This window comes from Callorhinus ursinus, unplaced genomic scaffold (assembly GCF_003265705.2).
Source record: "Callorhinus ursinus isolate GAN/ISIS: 27379988/994484 unplaced genomic scaffold, GSC_fseal_2.0 scaffold42, whole genome shotgun sequence".
Classification (NCBI taxonomy): Eukaryota; Metazoa; Chordata; class Mammalia; order Carnivora; family Otariidae; genus Callorhinus; species Callorhinus ursinus.
The window spans coordinates 3392363-3415214 of NW_027397104.1; the positions used below are offsets into that span (position 1 = coordinate 3392363).

Genomic DNA, 22852 nt, shown 5'->3' on the forward strand with positions numbered 1-22852 from the left:
AGAAAGTGTTGATTAAAACAAATTGGAAGTGGCTTTGACACATACCATAGGAAAAGTTGGTGTTAAACACTTCAAAAAAGAGTCTGGTTTGGCACTTGAGCAGGCGCCCATGGATTGTCACATGCCGTTCGTGCCTCCTGTGTGTGAGTGAGTGTGCTGGGTTTGGGGAAGGGGAGGGGGAATAGAAGATGGACCACCTAGGGTGTCAGCTCCCACAATGTGGTGGACAGCAGTGTCACTTGCCGAGGAAGCTCTGGAGCAGAGGCAGGTTCGGCATAGGTGATGATGGGGGTGGGGGTGGCGGTGAATAAGAGTTCGTTTGGTGCCGGTTGGATTCCAATCCCTGCAGTCTCCAGATGGGAAACCAGTATCCTGAGAGCGGGTGACACTTGCCTAAAGATCATCCAGCAAGTCACTGGTGGAGCTGAACCCAGGCCCAGGCAGCCTTTCTTCTGTCCAGGTCCTCTACCTCAGGACCACCTTTTTGGAACCCCCCAATGGGCAAAACTAAGATGCTTTCCAGCCCACAGGTGTCTGCTCTCGGGAGGTTGGGCAGACCACGTGTGAATTCCTGTCTTCTGGGTTAGTTTCAGAAAATATGAGCAAGTTGGTAGGGTGACAGTCCAGATGCCTCTTGGGTTCCCCAAAATGGAGTTATGTTTAGCAGCATCTTCAGAACCAGAGGTAGGGTGGGGCTGCAGGGAGTGCGGGGGATGTTGCAGATGTTGTGAGGCCCTGTGAAGTGAGAAGAGCCCAGTGACTATCTTTTCATGTTTTTCACAAGTGCACTGGGCTGCAGGGCCTCCCAGAAGCTTTGCCAGGGTCGAGCAGCCCAGGCCTGCTGGACCTTATGGGGAAGGACTATCTCCATGAAAGCCCCAAAGCTTGTGAAGATGAGAGATTCAGCTTCCCATTGCCCAGTCACTTGGGCTGCTTGTGATTTACCTCTGTCCTTCTCCAAATCGGCCAACTCATTCCCTAGGGCAGTAGCCTGAGAAACATATTTTTTACGAATTGCCTCGTATGATTCTGATGATGGGTTTGAGAAAAACTGGTTCAGGTAACCCCTTACTTAGTCCTGGAGCACAGTACCCCCTCACCCAAGGGCACCCTGAGAAGTTGGAACTGGGTCAGTTGTGTGAGATGAGGCCTCCATGCCCCTGGGCCAGGGCGTCTGCTGTCTGAGCTTTGTTAACGAAGAGAGCAAAAGGACAAAGCTGGATCGGGGCTTTATTAATTTTAAGATTCCATTCTGTCTTTGAATGTAAAAGTCTGTTAGAGGAAAGAAGGAAGGGCATTTCTGGCAAAGAAAAAAGTGTGGACGTAGGCATGATTTATTGGAATGGGGAGGGAGGTAGAGCTGACTGAAGGGCCTTGTGCCAAGCTAAGAAGTTTGGCCTTCTTAAAGACTACACGGCCTGTGAGCCATCAGAGGTTGTTTTTTTTTTTAATCAGGAAAGTGATATGATCAGATCTGCGTCTCAGAAGAAAATAAATGGATGGGAATGGGTCCAGTGATGGTGGAACTGAGTCAGCATTGGAGGGCGGGAAGGTGTGAGAAGTACCAGGGGATGCTGGGGAGTCTGCACCTGCTGACATGCAAGAGGAGCAAGAATCACAGCTTCCTTTTCTGGGGCTCGTTTCAGGGGGGTGAGTGATCTCTGGGCACAAGGGGTGCTTGGAGCGCCACATATTATTGATGAACAAATAGGGCAACGGAGTGATGCGTGCTGGGCCTCGGGTGGGTCTCACCAGCATGTTTCAGGTGACCGTGATCCCAGTTTGTGGACCGAATTCTCACCTCTATTCTGTAGCTGCCTTCGTTCTTGTGGCTAGTTGGCTTATTATGCTGGAGTAACAGTTCTGAAAATATATTCCCTGGTCGAATGGTTCTATGGCCAAATAAGTTTAAGAAAAGGTAGGTTATATAAAGTGAAGGGGATTTCTTGACTGCACAACTTCTCAGAACCTTTGCTGTGCCTCATACTTTTCAGAAGCAAGATTTAGTATGCTTATTTGACCAGGGGGCATGTTCTTCCATTGAGCGTTTTACTTGAATTATTGTTTCCTGTAACCTACTTTGAGAAAGTCTGGCCTGCAGGGAATATTGGGGCTCTGGGTTTGAGTATTTTTTTTTTAAAGATTTATTTATTTATTTGAGAGAGCGAGAATGAGAGAGAGAGAGTACATGAGAGGGGGGAGGGTCAGAGGGAGAAGCAGGCTCCTTGCTGAGCAGGGAGCCTGATGTGGGACTCAATCCCGGGACTCCGGGATCATGACCTGAGCCGAAGGCAGTCACTTAACCAACTGAGCCACCCAGGTGCCCCTTGAGTATTTTTTTTTTTTAAGATTTTATTTATTTATTTGAGAGAGCACAAGAGAGAGAGAACACGAGCATGGGGGAAGGGGCAGAGGCAGAGGGAGAAGAAGCAGACTCCCCGCTGAGCAGGGAGCCCAACTCGGGACTCGATCCCAGGACCCCGGGATCATGACCTGAGCCAAAGGCAGATGCCTAATCGACTGAGCCACCCAGGTGCCCTGGGTTTGAGTATTGACTCTGTCCCCAGTTTCCTGTGTGTTCCTGGGCCTGTTACCTTTTCCCTGCCCTCACCTTGCATGCCACAGGAGGGGCGGTCCCCAGCTGAGGAGTGCAGTCCTCTCCTAGCTCCACCTTAGGAAACGAGGACTTCCATGTCTGTATCCGGATCATGATTTTGGCCTCTCCCACTACTCCTAACCTATCACTACCTCAGAATCCACCATCCATGTCTCATCGATTTTTATTCTAAGCCAAGAGCTCTCTTACTAACTTATTCTCTCATCTGGAGCTGTATTCTTCCAGGCTAGAAACTTGGGGGACCTCTCTGACTTTTCCTCCCTTATTCATCCCCTTTGTTACTCCACGACCTACATTTACTAAGCATTCTTCTTCGATGTTCTTTTCTGCTGTTTCTCTTCTCCGTTTCCCTGTACTCTGCTCTGGCTCTCAGTTCCTCCAGTCCCTACCCCTGGAGTTTTTTTTTTAATCTGTGCATCAAGTGCCTTCCTGAGACATGGGGTACTCATACCGCTTCTTGCTACCTTCTGATTTGAGGCTGATTTCCACAACACCATCCTCCCCAACACACACACACACACACACACACACACACACACACACACACACACCCTTTCCCAACTAGGCTAGGTTCAGAGAGTCGATGGAAGTCATTTGTGCAAGGTCACACAGTTGGGAGGTGGCAAAGTTAGGTCTCAATCTCAGGATTCCTAAAAAAGTGCTTTCTCATCCATTTTCTCTGATCCTTACAACAACCTTTCAGGAAGTCTAAGCAGCAATCACTCCATTTCCAGTTAGAGCTGAGAAACCTAGAATCTCAGGGGAGTGGGTCATGGGCAGTTGAGTGCTTCATAGGGTGACCAGCTGTCTGGCTTTACCTGGTCCTGAGGGGTTTCCTGGGATGGTTGGTCGTGCTAGTGCTGGTCGTAAGTGCCTTTTTCATTGTCACACTGCCTCCCAGGAGGATGTGTCTCCTGAGGCTGTGGCGTGGGGGAACCCTGTAGCCTGCTAACTTCTCCTTCCTTCCACCTCTCTAGTCGGCCCCATGGTGATCGAGTTTAACATGCCTGTGGACCTGAAGCTTGTGGAGAAACAGAACCCAGAGGTGAAGGTGGGCGGCCGCTATGCCCCCAAGAACTGCATCTCTCCCCACAAGGTGGCCATCATTATTCCATTCCGTAACCGGCAGGAACACCTCAAGTACTGGCTGTTTTACTTGCACCCAATCCTACAGCGTCAGCAGTTAGACTACGGCATCTATGTTATCAACCAGGTGAGGTCTGGGAAGATGGATTGAGGGAGGGAGTGTGTGTGTTTGTGCACATGTGTGCACATACACGCACGCAAGTATGTGAGTAGTGAGGGTTAAGAGAAAGAACATGATACTAGACATGTGGCATTTTATAACCCCGCCGCCATCATCCTCCTTAAGCAATGCAGATAAGCTAAATACCATACAACTTGCTTGCTTGTTGCTGTCTGCTCTTTAGGCAAGGGTAATTGCTGGGGTATTTTGTTTTCTTTTTGCTGCAAGTGCCCTTCCAGCAAAATTGAGAGAAAAATGACAATCCTAATTCTCCCCAAGTAAAACACTGATTATTTCCTGTCTTTGGGTAGCTGTGTATTTTCCTTTAAAAAAAAAATCAAACACCCCTTTAAATATCAGAGTTTTAGGCAGCTTCGAAATTATCCAGTCTAACTATATCTTCTGGGACACCTGCAGGAGATTGCACCCTTAGATCAGGCCTGAATGCCAGCCCCCAGCAAAATAGCTGGGAAAGTCTGATTAGTAGGCCACTGAGCGTCATGTGCCCTGGGCTGGGTCTGAGAAAAAAGAGCTTCTCACTGCATGTCTGATTCATGTGTGTTGAGCTTAGCCGTGCTTAGGAAACTAATGTGGAAGACATGTCAGCCTTGAAGTCATGTCAGCATGACCTGGAGAATCAGATTGATCTAGAATGCAGTTTTTAAAAAATAACTGATTTCCAGTTTGTTTGAGAAGCATTATTATTTTTCTAAGAATGTAACTTTGGTGTTCTGAGTTTTTCAAAATAACCTAAATTCATATTTTTATAACCTACTAGGTGGAATAATACATTTACCCTGTCTGTATACCAAAGTTCATTGAAATTCATCTGAAGAGAACAGTATGCCCAATTCTAAAAGGCTCACTGTCCATTTCATTTCAAGATAAACTCTGGATCTGCTTGAGATAGTAAAATTGTTGGTAGTTGACAGCTTCCGTCAAAGTAGAGGGACTTTGGATGCCTTCCTGGGACCAGTGGGAAGCTGGAAATAGCAGTGTGTCCATCGACCATTTCTGAGCACTGCCGTGACATAGTGCTGCAGAGAGAGTCTAAAGAAGTAAGGTCCCAGTTCTGTCTGTCTGGAGGCTTCCTTCCTCACAATGGCAAGTGGAACCCTTCCAGGGAATAATTTATTAACAATCCCAAATAGTATGTGACTGGATGGTGGCTGCCAAATGCTCTGGAAGCTCAGAGGGAGGAGAGAGCAGTGAGTGACCTGGAAGAACCAGGATATAAACTGCGTTCTAAGGGCTGGAGGGACATCTGGGCATCTCAGCTGGAGCCAGGGAACAGGGCCTTCAGTGCAGAAAGGAGCTTTGCATGTTCCTGGAGATGAAGTTGACCATAGGGGTAGAAAAGCAGCAGAGGTGATAGGGCCAGGTGCAGGAGCTGAATCTGTCAGGTAGGGAAGCCCTGTTAAAAAGGAACTGAAGTTCGAGGTGGGGGAGTAGGTGGCAGGCAAACCCCTCGAGGCTGTTTGAGTCCCCTGGCCAAGTGAGGCACAGACCAAGGCCCTCAGAAAATCTGCAGGCAAGACAGCCAGACAGTTGTGGGTCATCTTAGAAGAATATTTGAGAATGTAAGAGAGAATAGGTAAATGCCCCATAAAATCCAAGCCACTTCAATCCAACAAGTATTTGTTTAAGAAAACCCTTGTCAAGGAACATTTGTCTGATGCCAATGAACACATGTTGATCATGGCTCAGGAGCATATTAAAACAATGGCAGGGAGCGCCTAGAAGAGGAAGCCACCATCGCTGGGAGCCAGTAGGGAATTCCTGAAAACAAGCCATGCCAGCTTCGCCTTCCTCTCTTCCCAGCTATTATACCAGTAGGTGAGGGATACACTGTAGACACAGTGTTGTCAGATCTTACTACGCAAAGCATGGATGGCCTCCCACAAATCGGCCTGAACACAAGACAGACGACTGTGGGCTAGATAGCATATAAATTAGATTAAAATATATACTTGAGTAAAGTGGGTAAAAGAATTAGTGGTGATGCTGAGCTTTTGAATTTAGGTGACCGAGGTCAAGGAAGACTGGAGGGAAGGATGCTAAGGTAGAGCTATGTTATATTTTAGGGGAATGGGAGACTTCCCCGTTCAATTACAAAGTCAAAACAAATATTTAGCCGTGATCTTAAATTCCTGTGACATAATTTATGTAGATATTTCCCAGGTTTCAAACAACAGGTTTCAGAGTACTTTGTACCAGCTAGATGCTCCTGCCTGCCCCAGTCCAAGCTGGCGGAACAACTAGACGGCGCCAAGCTGGACGGTGGCGCTGCCATGCTGGCTCACACCAGACACTGCATAAGACCAGACTTCTTCCAAAGTGTGCTTTCCAAAATGGAGCTCTGAGGCCACATTTGAAAAACGCTGGATCGAACAACGGGAAGCAGGCTTCATTCCTACACAGCCTTGTGTGCTAGTGTACGTCATAGCCTCCAAAACTGCTTGGCACACGGTGTTTTCTGAGCTTGGCTGACTGGAGATCTGTTTTCCAAGAATTGTCTCAAGCAATGAATGTTCTATGAATTACACTTTGGGGAAAGCAGGCCTAAACCAACACCTCCCCCCCCCATCCCCCACCCAACCCACCTCTTTACTTCCCTAGGATACTGAGACCGCCCCCCCAATCTCTTCCCTCTTGCAACTTAACATCGGAAATATTTGATTTTTAGCTTTCCAAACATATTTACATCTTTTTCCCCCTCTAGTCTTGTCTTGTCAGTGTCACTATCACCACCCCCCTTCCATGTCTTTTTGCTTCTCCATCTTTTCCTTCTTTTCTGGGTTACCTTTCCACCTTAGGAACATCTTTTCCTCCTTATCTCTCTCTCCCCCAGCTAATCTTATTTATTCTGCTCCAACTCTCCCCTGATGATTTCTTTGAGAAAGTATGATCTGACTTCCAGATAACCGAATCATGAAGAAACTTGAAGTTTGCTCGACCTTTCCAATAAAGAATATTGTCTGCATGATGTCCGTAAAGAGCACATAATAAAGTGGTGAGAGGAAACCTAATCCTTGAAAAGAGGCAGAAGAAGAAACATTTGGAGCATACCCCACCTGCAAATTAGGAATTTCCTCTGTTCTCTCTTGTTGTTACACAAAGAAGAGGAAGAAAGAGAGTTGGTAGCATCTGGCTTTGACCTTCATGTAAATAGGCAAGCCTCCCATCATCCCCCTGCCTCAGACACCTTGCTGTCATCTTGACTCTTTGTTCACTGCCTGCCCCATTTAAGATGAGAGAGAAGTAGGAGGAGCCTCTGAGACCTCTATTCCAAGGGTTCTCCAGCAGGCTTTCGAGCACAGAACCTCCTGCCCCATTAAAATGCTCTGCAGTCCCCCCAGCAACAGCAGGTCACTCTGGTGCTATTCTACTTGAATGGGAGACCGTGTCCCCATCTCTGCCCCTCCCTTCCCCCAGGTAGTATGAAAATGTCTACTCTCTTGCACCCATGAGGAGACAAGGCTCAGTGAGGGGAAGGGACAGGTAGGAAGTCACATAGGTAACAGGAGGGCTCCAGCTCCAGCCCAGCGCCTGTTACCTAGTGCCCTCTTGCAGCCTCAGCGCTCACTGTCCTCTGGGCCGTTTGGTCCCTTCCTCAAAGTCTTTCTCCCAGCTGGGTAGGAGGGCTGGGAGCGAGCTTCCGGCTCGGACTGCCTGGGTTCCAGCTCTGCCACTTCCCCGTGCAGTGACCATGGGCTTGAGTTCTTCAGACCTCTGTTTCCTCATTGGTGGGAGGGAGAGGTTTTGGTATTTGCACATGGGGCCTTTAAAGCACCTGGCACAGGGTGAACCCTCGGTAAACATGAACTGTCCCTGCTATGATTTGCGTTCCTTCTCCCCACTCACCCCTCCTTTCTCCCTGCCTGTTTTCTCTGCCCAGTGCTATAGTGATGAACTCTTTACTGCTCTCCCTGCCTCCTGTTTCACCCCTACTCAGTACCAGCCTCAAGACCCTCCCTCCCATTTGTACGGCCTCAGTGGGGTCAGAGGATAGTGGATAGTGACAGAAAACAGAATCTCAGGGGACTTAGGGACCATGTCAAGCCCAACAGCTTCTTCTGAGTAGGGTTGTGTCTCAAGCTCCGCACACAGGGATAAGCTTTCATGAGCTCTTGTGGCTCCTACCCGTGTCCATGTTAACCAGTCCCTTATGGTTTAGGCCCCTCCAATGACCATAACAATTTGCATCTCACAGTAAGTGGGGTGGAGGGGAGCGGGGAAGGCTTTACCAGCTGAGATTGCTGTTCATCCTCTGGTCTTCAGCACTCCTCCTGCCCTCTCTCCCCAGTGTTCGAGCCTCCCATTAGGCTTCTGGCATGTCCACCCTCTTGGAGCCAAGGGTGCTGCTCTGTGGCACCGATGTCCCACCTGCAGTCTGACACCGGGGCCTTGGTGCAGCGGTGGATACCAAGATGTCAGAGCAGATGGGGGACGGGCACTGTTAACTCCTCATACTTCAATGAGGAAAGGAAACTGTAAAACCACCTAGGCTGAAGGAAAGGCAGGTTACCACCTGGTAGTAAAGGCCGTACATGCGAAATAGAGGGTGTTTGTGAAGCTAACCAGCATAAAAATTACCACACGGGTGAGGAATGCAGGCCCAGCTGGTCAGGTAGTTCTGTCATAACCGTGCAGCCTTTGTCCTGAGTCGGGGCCCAGGACCGGTCTCTCCGATTCTGTTTGTGTATCCTCTGGTGCTTCTGATCTCGCTCAGCTGCCCAAGATCTTTCTAGTTCTGACCATGTTACTCTTTAAGCACTTGACTGTGTCCCCACTGCCTACAGCCAAGAGTCTAAAGGGTCCCAAGTGCCGAGCTTGGTATCTAAGACCATCTGGGTCCCCCCCATGACCTACCTCTAGCCACTTCCTCCTCAGCCCTCCTTGAGCCACACTCGACACAACAGACACACTGGACTCTCCATCTTCACTAAGACACACTCCGTGCTCCCCTCCTTGTGTCTTTGCTTATGCTGCCCCCCTGCCCCGTGTGCCTGTCTCCTGTGTTCCTTGTGACCTAGTCCTTTCTTTCTAGCCACCATTTCACCCCTGGCTCCCCGCCCCCACCTTAGCTCTGTGAGGCCTTGGAGTAGAGTCAGCCTCTCCTCCCACAGGCCACTCAATGCTTTCTAGTGAGGGGTGAGGGCTGATTCTGTGTATGCACGTTCTCCCTGGCCTGTGGCCTTAAAACCCCAGGCCCCTCAGGTCTGATTCCCACTGCCTTCCTGACCACATAGCTCCATGCACAGTCCAGTGCTCAGTCAGGGTTTGGAGATAGAAGCTGCTCCCTGTGACTCCTGCCCATTTACTGAACACCCATCCTCAGGACCCCTTGCTCCTTGTTCTCTGGTGAGGTCTGTTCCTCTTGGAAGTGAAGCCTCCTTTCCCAGTCAGGCCAGGTCAGGACCCTTGGGAACCAACCTGCACAGCCCTTCTCTGGGGCCTCTCTCCAAAGCTTCCTCCTCCTTCCTGGCCAGAGCAGGCTGCCTGGGACATTGCCCTCAGGGTGACCTTGCTTTTCAGGAAAAATGCACAGAACCTGCTTTAGCCCCGTGGTCAGTGATGGTCATAAGACTTTATGGTCCTTTGGACTGAACCTCTTTCATGGTCTCACTTTGAATTTTGACCCTACCAGCCCCCCAGTAAGGCAGATGGGTACTCTCATTGTTTCTGCTGAGAGAAAACTCACGAAGGTAAGCAGCTTGCTCGGGGCCCCATGATGGCTGGGTGGCAGAGCTGGGATTTGGATAAAGATGACCTGAGGCCTAAGGAATGCCTTGCTTTGCCACGTTCAGTCCCGAACACACTTGTTCCCCGCACTGGGTAACAGCTCCATATCCACTTGGCAACACCACCTTGAGTCCCAGTGGGTCATGAGAGGTGAGTAGCAGCTTTGGAGAAACAGCCTCAAAAGGAGGCTTGCCCAGTTGTCATGCTGACAGGTAAATCCTGGTCTGAAAGCCTGGGGGTGCAGCAGAGGGGGGCCTGCCTGAGGATTCTTTGACTTTGGAATTTTTTCCCCTCTTCCTTCTTGTCTGTGCACTGTTGTGAGGTATTTCCAGGCTGCTTGTCTGGAACCAGGTATGGCCAGGTTTGGAGACAGCCCTTTGTACCCTCAGTGAGTGAGAGAGTACTGTCACCACACCTCAGCAACTTATTTCTGTCACTGGGCCAAGTAGCTGGTTCCTACTTGAGGCCAAGAGGAGTCAGACTGAGTCAGACTCAGGGGTCCATCCCATTGTGGGGAAGGACGACTGCCTGGACCGATGGCCCCCACTGGTTTGGTTTCTGTGGTGATTCTGTGTTGATCTTGTCTGTTCACCATCCCCCCATCCCTGCCTTCCATTTTCTCCTGAAGCTGTCAGCACCCAGATTGATGTGTGCAGGAATGGGGCTTGGGAGCAGTAGGGCCAGTCCCCTCCTGCAGCACCCCCTTCCTTGAGTACTGGGACCTTCCGGATCCTGGGGCACAGGAGTGTTGTGGGAAGCCTGGGAATGTCTGTGTCCCACCAGAGCTCGTGTGCAGTCCCAGTGACTGGTCGTTTCCTTTGCTGTGTGTTTTCCCCTCTCCCCATCTGTGGCTTGGTCCATTCTCCTGGGGAATGTGGCAGAGCCCTTACAGGTACTCACAGGCGTGAATTGCCTCCCTGGACATTGTTCTGGGAAACATCATTTTCCCCGTGCACCTGTGATGTCATGACGGGGAGGGACAGCTTCCTGGGAATTTGCCTTTGCGCTGGAACAAGGGTCAGAATGCCCCTCCTCCCCCGCTTTTCTTCACAGCCTTGACATTGCCTCTCTTCCTTACCTCTCTCCCTTGCATCCATCCTTGTCTCTTTTTTTTTCCTCCTAGTGGGGGCCTTTTGCTTTTACTTGTTAATCCTGTTTGTAGCAAAGCAAGCTGAAGGAGGAGCTCCTCTCTGTGATCTGCTTCTTACTCTCCACCTACCTCCTCTTCTGTGCCCTCCACCTCCTAGAGAGAGAGAGAGAGAGAGAGAGAGAGAGGAGTGCCGGCCTAACTCCTGCTGTGACTGCCATCGCCGCCGCCACCACCAGTGCTGCCACCCCGGTAATGTCCACATGCCCCAAATCAAACCTGAGCCCGGGCCCCGGGGTCCCCACGCAAGGTCGTAGTCTCTGTGGGCTCGCTTGGAAATGCTGAGGTCGCAGGGAGCCAGCCTGTTGTGCAGAGGTCTGAGATACTTTGCCTTTAAATTAAGCCACAATTGAGCTCATGCTGTGTGTGTATATCCTTTTGTGTCCTGCGTTTTTCTTCAGTTCCGTGTCATCAGCATCTTCCCGTGTTCTCTCATAGCCTTCATAATCTCCACCATCTGCGCTCCCCTAGTCGTTAAGCACGCAGCTCTACCGTGAGGAACTTAGCTGTCCCTCTACTACAAGGCATTCAGACAATTGCCACTTTCTCGCTGGTGTCAGTGACACCATAACGCACATCCCTGAGGCAGATGCTTATTTGGTGCTTGCTTGCTTCCACATTTGGAATCGTTTCCACAGGCTAGATTTTCCGGCACGGAATTACGGGTTCAGATGCAGTTTAAACATGTTTCTAGTCCATTATATAAATGGTCAGGTTGCTTTCTGAAAGAGAAGCCCTTTATTTTTTAAAATGTTTTCCTGCAGAAAGTCAGATCTCAGGGCCTCAGGTCCAGGGAAGGAGGACATCCTACTATGGTTCCTGTGGAGCTGGGGTTTAAAAACTCTCTGTTCTCTGTGCTCACCTCCCCCCGAATACCTGCTGGGCCGTTCTGTTCGCTCATTTCTCTCTGAAGGCAACCTAGGGCTTCTGACCTGTGTTCTAGTCCAGCGGGGGCCAAGGATGTACTCACTCTTGCCAGTTACTTTGGCAAACAGAGAGCCACCCCCCCACCCCAGCTCCCTGACCCTGAAGGGCCCCGTTTCCTTTACTCCCTGGGTGAAGAGCTGAAGTCTGAAGTCCAGGTTTTGTTGGGAGCCCTCTCTGAGCTCGAGGCTACCATATTATTATGGTTAAGAGCCAGAGGCCCAACTGCTGTGAAATCATGGGTGAGTGGATATTAGCCTTCCACAAACTCAGCGTTTGTGTAATCCCAGCAATTCTCCAGGGATCACCTCCCAGCCAGCCTGTCTACTACCCCGGGGTCCACACGTAGGCCCGCGGGTCAGTCCTGCCACAGGACCGCCCAGCCAGAGCTTCTTCTGCTTTCCTGCCACCCTCTGGCCTATGCCTTTTCTCTTGGTGTCTGATTGGGCACAGAGAAGTATGCAAGGGGCGTTTCAGCAAGCATTTCCACCGACTATAGCCCTACCTCCAGAGCTGTGGGTTTGAGAGCCTGTGGGTTACTATGGGTGTTGAGAAGGGGGCTTGTGTGTGTGTGTGTGTGTGTGTGTGTGTGTGTGTGTGTGTGTGTGTCTGGCTTTGTGATGGGCCAGGGCATGTGTATGGGAGCAAAATTGTTCTCCCATCACATAGAGATTCTGATTCATTGAGTCTTGGCTTTGGTTTGCTGTTTCCAACCTCATTGTTGCTGTGTCTTTTGGTGGAGGAGGGGCCAGGTGGTCAGTCCCCAAGCTGTCATGGTTGGGGGAAGTGTCTACCGGTGTATACACATGGGCCTAACATCCAGGGAAGGCAGGGTAGTTTAACCAATCCTTTAGAGACCGTTAGAACTTGGTCAAGAGAGGCCATGGCCTTCTGCAGTTGGTCGTGTGTCTTGCTGTAATAAGGAGAAGCTGCTCTTACCTTAACCACAGTCAGGATTTGCCTGGGGATTAGACCAGACTCTGGTACCTATTCTAAAAGCCCCACGAAGGCTGCTTGTGGGTACAGTGCACGTGCCCAGGGAGCAGGTGAGGCACGAAATGGGAACATGGAGCCCTTGCGTTAGCCCTTGGAGGAAGGCGTTCTCTACCTGCCCACCATTACTGCCTACTCTCCATTTCTCATGTGAATCATGTGACAGCTTCCAAACAGATCTCCCTGCTTTCAGTTGTGGGATAGGGCACAAGTCCCTCCTTGACATGTAAAACATAATCTTTGTTTAAAATCTTCAAGGGCTCCCCATGGCCTAAATAAAAGACAAAGCCTGAGTACTTTAATAGAGTTCCCAGCCTCCCTCTCCCCGGCAGGATTTGGTCCCCATTCACCCTCATGTCTTATTCTGGCTTCCCCATTCTGTATTTCTTGTAGCTTCTTGAATGGTTCTTTTTTTTCCCCCACAGCCTTGACAAATGCTGCTTTCTCTTCTAGGAACACTCTTCTCATGCTTTTCCAATCCCCTAGGATTTGATCAGTGTCTTCATCTCCATATCAGCCCATTATAATTGCCTGTTTAACTCAGAACTACTCAAAAGCTGGGCCTGTGTCTTTTCCTTTTCTGTATCCCTACAGCTACTAAATGACAAGAATGAATATATGAGATAGAAGGAGAAATATGATCCTTGGTCCTCTTCTGCCTCTGGAGCTAGCCTTTCTCTTTTTTCTTAACTTCTTTTTTCTTTCTGATAATCACTTTATTGAGATATAATTGTATACCATACAATTCACCTATTTAAAGTACATAATCCAGTGGCTTTTGGTATATTCAGGAGTTGTGCATCCATCACCGTAATCAATTTTAGAATATTTTCATTGCACCAAAAGTAAACCTGGTATTTCTTAGCTTCTACAGCCCTTCATTTCCCCTGGCCTAGGCAACCACTAATCTACCTTCTGTCTCTATAGATTTGCCTGTTCTGGACATTTCATATAAATGAAATCTTGCAATCTGTGGTCCTTTGTGACTGGCTTCTTTAACTTAATATGATGTTTTCAAGGTTTATCCATGTGATAGCATGTCTCAGTATTCATTCTTTTTTATTGCTGAATAACATTGCATTGTAGGGATATACTACATTATATTTATCCATTCATTAGTTGACAGACATTTGGTTTGTTTCTACTTTTTATCTATTTTGAATAATGCTGTTATGAATTTTGTGGACAAGTTTTTGTGTGGACATAAGTTTTCTTTTCTTTCTTTCTTTCTTTTTTTTTTTTAAGATTTTATCTATTTATTTGACAGAGAGAGAGACACACAGCGAGAGAGGGAACACAAGCAGATAGAGAGGGAGAGGCACAGGGAGAAGCAGGCTTTCCGCCGAGCAGGGAGCCCGATGCGGGGCTCGATCCCAAGACCCTGGGATCACAACCCGAGCCGAAGGCAGATGCCAAACGACTGAGCCACCCAGGCTCCTCTGGACATAAGTTTTCATTTCTCTTGGGTATATACCTAGGAGTGGAATCGCTGGATCATGTGGTAACTCTTTGTTTATCCGTCCAGTCTGAGGAGCTGCCAGACTATTTTCTAAAATGGCTGCACCATTTCACATTCCCACCATCAGTGTATGAGGGTTCTGTTTTCAGTGGACATACCACTTGCTCTCCTTAGTATAAATGAGGGCTCTAGAGAAAGGTGTTACCAGTCTTAAAGAGAACAAGTTGCTTCTGATGCTTCTTAGGACATTTGTCCCTGCCATGTAGATCTGCCAGAAAGGCCCTGGGTTTGTTGTTTGAGGTGTCTGGAGGCAGCCGCTTCCTCCTTTCCGCTCCCCGAGGAGCTTGTCCTCTCCCTTCTGGTATTGTTGGCTTTGCTTGACTGACTGTTACACCCATTTTTAGGTACAGGCCCAGTCATAAAAGGTTTATAGGTTTTTCTGCGAGCTTTGATTGGTGAGACAGCTTCTCTGTCCAGCTGTGGGAATGTCATACCATTTCTGTCCTTTCTTCTTTCTTCCTATCCTCTCCTTCTCTTAAGAGGAGCCAGTTGCCCTTGAAGGAATGGATATGTATAACTCTTATCTACCAAAGTAAGACAAAACCTGTACTAAAAAACTCGGCCTTTCAGAGGGACCTCTGCTCTCAGAGCGCCAGTTCCTCTTCATGTGTGACTTCCCGAGCATATCATACCTCTAAAGGTCTCAGACTTTCTCTTGTTGCTATAGAGATTCTCATTTTGTGAGCCACAGGCTAACTCACTTGAGCCTTAATCCTTATTGGACCCCCTCCCCCGCCCCCAGTCAGAGAAGCAGGATTTGGGAAGTTTCTTGAAGCTGATTGGGAAGGACACACACAAACACTAGAGAAGGGGAAGTCTCCATGTTGGATTTCTAGGAGACAATTTGAAAGGTCTGTTCAAGATGCATGGGAAGACCTACTCCTAGAATAATGATGGTAGCTGACATTTGTTGCCAGGCAGTGTGCAAAGGCCTGTTCATGCATTGTCTCATCTAATAAAGCTCACCTGTTGGTATCCAAATAACCAGATGAGGAAATGGAGACCTAGAGGTGTGATTTACCCAAAGTCACATAGCTAGGAAGCCAAGAAGCAGGCATTCCTGGGATAAAAATGCATGTGTCAAAAAAAAAAAACAAAAAAACATGTGTCCGTCACAACTATGTATTTGGCGTGGCTGGACAGTAGTGGTGCTTGATAAATATTTACCTGAGGGAAGGAAGTAGCAGACACACTGGATGCATGTGTCCATTGAGAAGAGGCAGGAATGAAGGCTGGATGTCTTCCCACCCCCTGGAGAGGAAGTTAGTGGTGGGGGTTGACAGGCTTGCTAGGACCTGTCTTTCTTATCAAGAAAGTTACCCAAGGTGTTACACCATTTCACCCAAAGAAGCCTAGAGTTAACTTTTCTATAATCCCAGGGGAGGAAGGGGAAGACACAGACTTTCCTTATCTACCATTCTGCTGCTCTGATGTTCCTAAGGGCCCCAGTAGGAAATTACACCTGCAAGAATGTACCCCACCTTTTCCCTCTCCCAGAATCACAGAGGTGGAGCCAGGATGAGAGGAGTGATATACAGTGCAGGCTATTTTAGAAAACTGGCTGATTAATTTTAACTGTGGACCAGACACTGAAGTGCCTTATTGAGTTGAAGGAACTATTATGCCACAAGTAGGGAAAAGGATAGGATAGATCTGCTCCTTGGGTTTCTCCTCTAGGCTACCATTGTCCTTGGGGTGTGGTGCCAGAGGTGCCCATTCATGGTTCCAAATTGGCAGTTCCTGGGAGAGGAAAAATGCTTGGTATAGTCTCAGTCAGACATCTGCTTAGTTCAAACAGTCATGGCTAGCAGGCCAGGCCCTTTGGTTTGGGCATAGCCATCAAGAGCTCCCTGCCCCTGTTATTAGAGAATGTACCAAGAGAAGGGAGTATTGGGTGGCCACCCTCAGGGAGTCTACTACCTGGGTGTGAAAAGGCTTTGTTGGAACACCCTTTCACTTGTTGGAAAAGTGATCAGTGGGGCTGCATTGTGTTTGAAAATATTCAGAGAAAGCTAACTCTTAGGGTCTTCATGGGGCTAGAGGAGCAAGATGGAAAGTACCAGGTGCAGATCTCTCTCCGAACTGCCAGAAGGGAGATGGGTCTGGGAAGAATGAAGTAAGTCTGGTTTGGGATGAAGGTTGTTAAAAGATTGTTGAGATGTTTAAAAGCATGTAAAACACTTATCCTATGCCTTGCATGTCACATCTCCCAAAGAACTTTAGCAGTGTGTTGTAATAATAGTAATTACAACACCTTTATAGTTTTCATATCTGGTTTCTAAACTTTAAACTTCTTTTCACCTCAAGACTTACAGAGAATTAGCTGAAGGCAGGATTCTGAATGACTCTTAACTGGTGGGTACAACTAAAGAACACAGTGTGTGCCATTGGGCTCAGCCTTCTCCTTTCACCATGTATGATTAGAAAGCTTTGTCATGGGCTGAAGAAAGGAGTTCTTATATAAAATGTTTCCTTAATTCATTCACTATTCTCTTGGCTGACTTCCTGATACTTGTGTTTCTTAAGTGGTTTGTTTCTCTGAGTCACCCACCTGAGTTGGGCAGCTGTGGCACCGTCCATATGCTCTGTACTCGCACAGGGAGCCTATAGAGCACCAGTTTCCAAATCCTTTCTTCGGGGCCTAGAGAGAGGATGTTGGGGATCCCACCTTTGAGATTGTATAGCCACTGCAGACCCTTGGGAGATATACTTTCCACCAAAGTTGAAGGCCCTGATCTTGTTGATCCCAAGAGATATTGGGAGAGCACTAAATGAGGATTTCAGAGTGTTGGGTCCAGCACCAGCTGTGTCACTTTTGTACCTTAGTTTCTTCATGGCATTGTTGGGAGGATTCTGGCCGGGATGAGAGTACGCGTATGGAAGGGCTTGTGGACTGCTAGGTGGCAGTGTGGATGCTGTTACTGTCCTTACTAACCTGGGGCTGTGGTTAAGAGCAGAGACTCTTGGTGGTGACCCTGAGGGAACCCTTTGGTTGAAGCTTCCCAGAATTGTCATCTACCATTGTTTGTTGAAACCCATCCCTTGGTCTACTTATCCATCCATCCATCCATCCATCCATCCATCCATCCATCCATCCATCCAGCAGTTATTTATTGAGCTCTTATAGTATGCCAGGCAGTGTTCTAGGCATTGGGTGAATAAAAAGTTAAAAATTCCAGCTTTCATTGAGTTATATTCTAGTGGGGGGGCTGAAAATAAGTAAATAAAATATGAAGTACCTTTGCACCAACAGACTTGGTGCTTCGGGACCCAGTGGTTGGCATCCTGAAGCAGGTGTCTTCTTCTCTCTCATACACTCTGTTTCTATCATAGCGTGTGTCACACAGCTTCCTACCCTACGTTGTGAACACAATGAGAGCAGAGACTGACTTGGGTTCACCATATTTCTCTGGTACCTAGTTTTTTTTTTTTTTTTAAGATTTTATTTATTTATTTGACAGAGACATAGCGAGAGAGGGAACACAAGCAGGGGGAGTGGGAGAGGGAGAAGCAGGCTTCCCGTGGAGCAGGGAGCCCGATGCGGGGCTCCATCCCAGGACCCTGGGATCATGACCTGAGCCAAAGGCAGATGCTTAACGACTTAGCCACCCAGGCGCCCCTTCTGGTACCTAGTTTAATGACAGATACCTGCGAAGGCATACAATAGTCAGACCCATAATCAGCCATACAAAGAGGGAAGAAGTGTAAAGTCCATAGGTACCAGTTTCCTGGCTATCTTTATGGGAGTTAGTCTAAATAAAGTATATTAAATATATGACACATATGTTTAAATGCTTTTTCACCTAACAATACTGTCTTGAAAATCATTTCCTTTAAGAGCTTCCTTATTTTTTTAACAACTCTATCCCAATTATGTGGATGTTACATAAATTATTTAACCAGTTCCTTAGCAATGCTTATGGCATTGTTTGCAGTCTTTTGCTGTGATAAAAATCCCACGGTGAGCAAGTTCATTTTTGCATATTTGCAAGTCCTACGTGATAATTCAATTCCTAGAAAAGGGAATGCTGACGCAGGGCATGCCATTTGGTATTGATTTGTAAAGTGAGAGCAGAAAAAATGAGTGGACTAAGGATCACATGTAGTCGGCAGGTGACCAGTCCGTGTGAGTGTTCTGTTCAGGGGCCTCACGATATCTGATAGCACTTCTTCTGTTTCTGCCCCAGGCTGGAGAAACCATGTTCAACCGTGCTAAACTCCTCAACATTGGCTTTCAAGAGGCCTTGAAGGACTATGACTACAACTGCTTTGTGTTTAGCGATGTGGACCTCATTCCAATGAACGACCACAACGCCTACAGGTGTTTCTCACAGCCACGGCACATCTCTGTGGCCATGGATAAGTTTGGATTTAGGTAAGAGATATCCACCAGAAGCTATGGAAAACCTGACGACTAGGAAATGCAGCTCCGCCAGCCCCGGAGTCTCTCTTTAGGTTCCAGAGGAGAATCCTTCCCCTGAGAATAGGGTGCTTTTTAAGGCCAGAGTCAGTTACGGTTTGAGGAGGAACATGAAAATTCAGAAACACTCATATCCCTGCACATCCAGGCAAGAGGAGTGTTTGTGTTTTGGATGGCTCTAGCCTGGAGGCTCCAAACAGATGCTGTATTTCCTTGCTTCTATCCCCTCCCCCTCCACCCAGTTTGGGAAGCAAATTGGAATCATTTCCCCCCAGTAAATTCTTGGGTTTGGGTACCTTAGCAGATGTACCTTGGTACTTAATTAAGAAAGAACATGATACTGTTTCCCTGCAAAACACAGGCTTCTGTCTGGACATTGGGACCCAGACATTTCCATCAAAATGCCCCTATTGAGGAGGCCAACTGATGCCTGTCCCCAAGGGCAGCGGTATAATCCAAAGCATATTGTTATAGGTGGAAAATAACCTTGTAGTCCTTTTTTTTTTTTTAAATCTTAAAAAAATAAATCTGCATTTTGTTCCATAATTATCCATGTTTATATTAACATAAAATTGTTTTAAATCACCTATTAGTTGAGTAAACTGACCCTTCCCTCACTGCTTTAAGTCAGCCTGAAGTTCCAGGAAGCTGTGTGCTGGGCATCCATGGCTTAGGCTGACTACCCCAGTGTGGCAGGCCTGTGCTGACCAGCAGTCCCTTGGTTTAGATACAGATGCTGTCTTTCAGACTCATTTTATTCCCATAATTTCTTTCTATCCTCTCTTGCTGGGGGAATGAGGGCTGGGAGATGAAAACAGGGATGCTAAGGGGCACCTGGCTGGCTCAGTTGGTAGAGCATGTGCCTCTCGATGTCGGGGCCGTGAGTTCAAGCCCTACGTTGGCCACGGAGCCTACTTAATTAAAAAGAAAAGAAAAGAAAAGAAAATAGGGATGCTGTGAAGTCCTTCCCCCAGACCAGCGCCTAAATTGCTGTCTTAAGGAGGGGAGAATTTGGCTGTAAACATCACCCTCCCCCCTCCCCCCCCCCCCCCCCCCTCCCCCACCCCCCCTCCCTACCTCCCTGTTTGTGTATCTTCTTCTCTTTGAGATACACAGGCTCAAACCCTGCCCCCTCCACATCCCCCCCTTGAAGCATGGTGGTGATGCCTTCATTCTTTGCCACAGCACCATGCCTGTTTTACCCAGAACCAGTCAGACTTGGGGGACAGGCGGTTGGTCAGAGAAACCAACACAGACGGCAAAACCGAATCTCACCATCTCGGCATGTACTTTCCTGTGAGGTCACCAAGAGTCCTTTTTGTATAAACACTGATTGGGAGAAACCTTATTGGCTTGGCCACCTGCTTCAAACCCTCCCTTGTAATCAGGCACAGACTGTAGTGTGAGGTATGCCCAACGGTGGGTGACTGGGCATCTAAGTGATGACACCTAATTACAGATAGATTACCTTTGACTCAGTGAAGCAGGCCCCCAGGGATCTTTGTGGAGACTCACAGTCAGATGTTCTGAATGTATTTTGAAAATAATAATTGCACCTTTTTCTTTCATATGTTCTGTATGGTTTGGCTGACTTCCCCCTCGAAGTCCGACTTAAGAGTTTTCTTTAATCTATGTGATGTATTTTTAGTCACTCTGGATTCCAGTAAGAGCCCTAGTGTAGTTTGGTGCTGCACACAAGGTCATCACAAAAACCACAGCCTTTAAAGGCCCCACGGGAAAGCCTTTGCCAGGCTTCTGGACGTGACCTGAATCTTAACATTTCATCACTGTTGAAATAGTAAAATACCAAAAGGTGTGGAAAGATGAGAGTCCAGATGCCCTACTGCTTGAAAACATGTCAAAATAGATTCACCCTTACACATTTTGCTAAGTCAGGATGTGGTAGAAATTTTCTAGAAAATGTTATTTGAGCAGATTTTCAGAAATACTGTTTTGACTGTTGGGGTCAGTGTTGAAACCAGTATGCCTGTGAAGAATGAAAGTTAGACTGGTAGATGGGCTGAGGGTGGGAAGGGAGGGCATAACCAGGTGGGCACAGGGAGGCTTTACCCCAATCTCAGTTTCTAGGATGTCCTGGATAAAGATTTCCCATGCAGGAGCAGGACATATGGAAAAGCAGGTTCCTGAACGGGGCACCAGAAGTGGGCTTATGCTTTTGTCACTGACTGATTTTCCAGGTAACCACAGAAGCAACACAGTATTCTTAGAGCAAGATTCTACTTTTTGATATCTGTGTCTTCTCTAGGATCATCTGAGTCTGATAGAAAAACAAAACAAAGAAAACCCTCATAAATCCCCAATTAAGAAGTCCCAGAGAATAAATATAACACTAGAAGGGTTTATGCTTTGAGCATGCTTTATTTTGAAAAGTCGACTTACCTAACCACTGGTCTTTGTGTGTGTGTTTCTCCCCCAGCCTGCCTTACGTTCAGTATTTTGGAGGTGTCTCTGCTCTAAGTAAACAACAGTTTCTCACCATCAATGGATTTCCTAATAACTACTGGGGCTGGGGAGGTGAAGATGATGACATTTTTAACAGGTAACGGTCACAACTTAGATCTCTTTCTTCTCTGTCTCCTTTCACTCAGCACCTGGTTATTCTGCAAGGATTGCTCCTCAGGTGGGATACAGTCCCCACTTGGCCCACATTCTTTTTTTTTTTTTTTTAAGATTTTATTTATTTATCAGAGAGAGAGTACAAGCAGGGAGAGTGGCAGGCAGAGGGAGAAGCAGGCTCTCGCCTGAGCAAGGAGGCTGATGAGGGACTCAATCCCAGGACCCTGGGATCATGACCTGAGCCGAAGCCAGATGCTTAACCGACTGAGCCACCCAAGCAACCCTTGGCCCACATTCTTAAGTGTGCCCCGCAGTAGGTACCATAGGTGCTGAAGAATGTCTTTAGGAAGATTAGCTTCTGTGATTTTTGCATTAGCCTTGGAACATGCAAAATGAAAACCAAGTGAAGGGTTGAGTTTACTTTGATTTATACCACATGCTGTTTTGTCCTGAAGAAGTAAACATGTGTGCTTTGCAAAAATTCGGCATTTCATTGTGGTCCCGTTTGATTATGAAATAAGTTTCTTTGGGCGGGATCCTAAGTTCCTTTACAGAATCTCTATGTTATTTGTTTATTCTGGAACACTTTTAACATACGCGAAAGAGGACTGAGTAGTATAATGAACTTCTGTGAACAGCCCCTTCCCCACGACCATCTCTCCACTGCCAGCCCCGCCCCACCCACACCCCAAGGGCTCCTTATAAGCTGGTAAGCCTTTATCATGGGGGTTGTCATTGCAGAGGGTAAAAAAAAAATTCTAATGGCATTTGAAACCACATTCTGCCGAGTTCTCCCTGGCCATGGAGACTTCAACCCTGCCGGCCATGGATAAGAAGTGCCTTCTCCCTCTGGGAGCTAGTCTGAGCTTGTCACTGAGCTTGATATCAGAATAAACCCTAGCACATTCCTGAATTGGAGTACATTATTTCATCCATTCCCAAAAGGTGTGTGTCTGGGCAGCACCCAAGGCAGTCACATTTAGCTTGGTGCGAGAACCTGTCATAGACTCAAGTCTTTACTATCGGCCTGGGAGAAATCAGAGTTGGAGCGCATGCAGATTGATGATCAAGCACCTTCAGCATACAGAGCACTGTGTCCTGCAGGCCCGGTGGGGAGGCCACTGAAGCCCCGGATAGGGGGTCCAGACAGATTATACAATTTCTTCCACAGCACCACCTGGGCAAACAGGGGGCCCATGGGATGGCATTCAGGGCCAATGTGATGCCACAGATCTGAGCAGTGTAGAGGGTTAGTGGGGAGGGAGCCCTGAGGGTGGAGGGACTAGAAGGCAGAGTGATTTGTGGAGCAGCTTTCTTGAAGGATAAAGGTGTGTCTTATGCACCTGCTCGCTGTGTGTGAGGCACGAGATCAGGACCAGGGGAGCCGAGGCCATAAGAAACCTTTGAGTCATCCAGGACCAGCCAGGCCTGCCTCTTAACTAACTTGAACTGCTGCTGTCAAGGCTTTGGCTTTGGCCCTCATTCCTTTCCCCCAGACCTACACAGAATCTTCCATCCTGTTCTGGCTGCCTCTTGTCTTTTTCTCTGTTCTCCATCCTTACGGTGCTTATCAGAGAGACTTGCCTTTGGCCAAACATTTTTGGGGAACTGTATATTATGTCCCTTTCAGACACCGGCACTGATCGCTGGCATGCTATAAAGCT

The 22852-nt window shown here is 47.8% G+C and overlaps 1 protein-coding gene across 1 annotated transcript in view; it reads left to right on the forward strand.

The window, feature by feature from the left end:
- Nucleotides 1-22852, forward strand: part of B4GALT1 (beta-1,4-galactosyltransferase 1) — a 53419-nt gene that overhangs the window by 26481 nt on the left and 4086 nt on the right. Inside the window, exons 2-4 of the mRNA XM_025852816.2 lie at nt 3595-3830; nt 18379-18566; nt 21049-21171. Of these exons, the coding sequence (XP_025708601.1) occupies nt 3595-3830; nt 18379-18566; nt 21049-21171 (547 nt within the window). The remainder of the gene's footprint in view (nt 1-3594; nt 3831-18378; nt 18567-21048; nt 21172-22852) is intronic.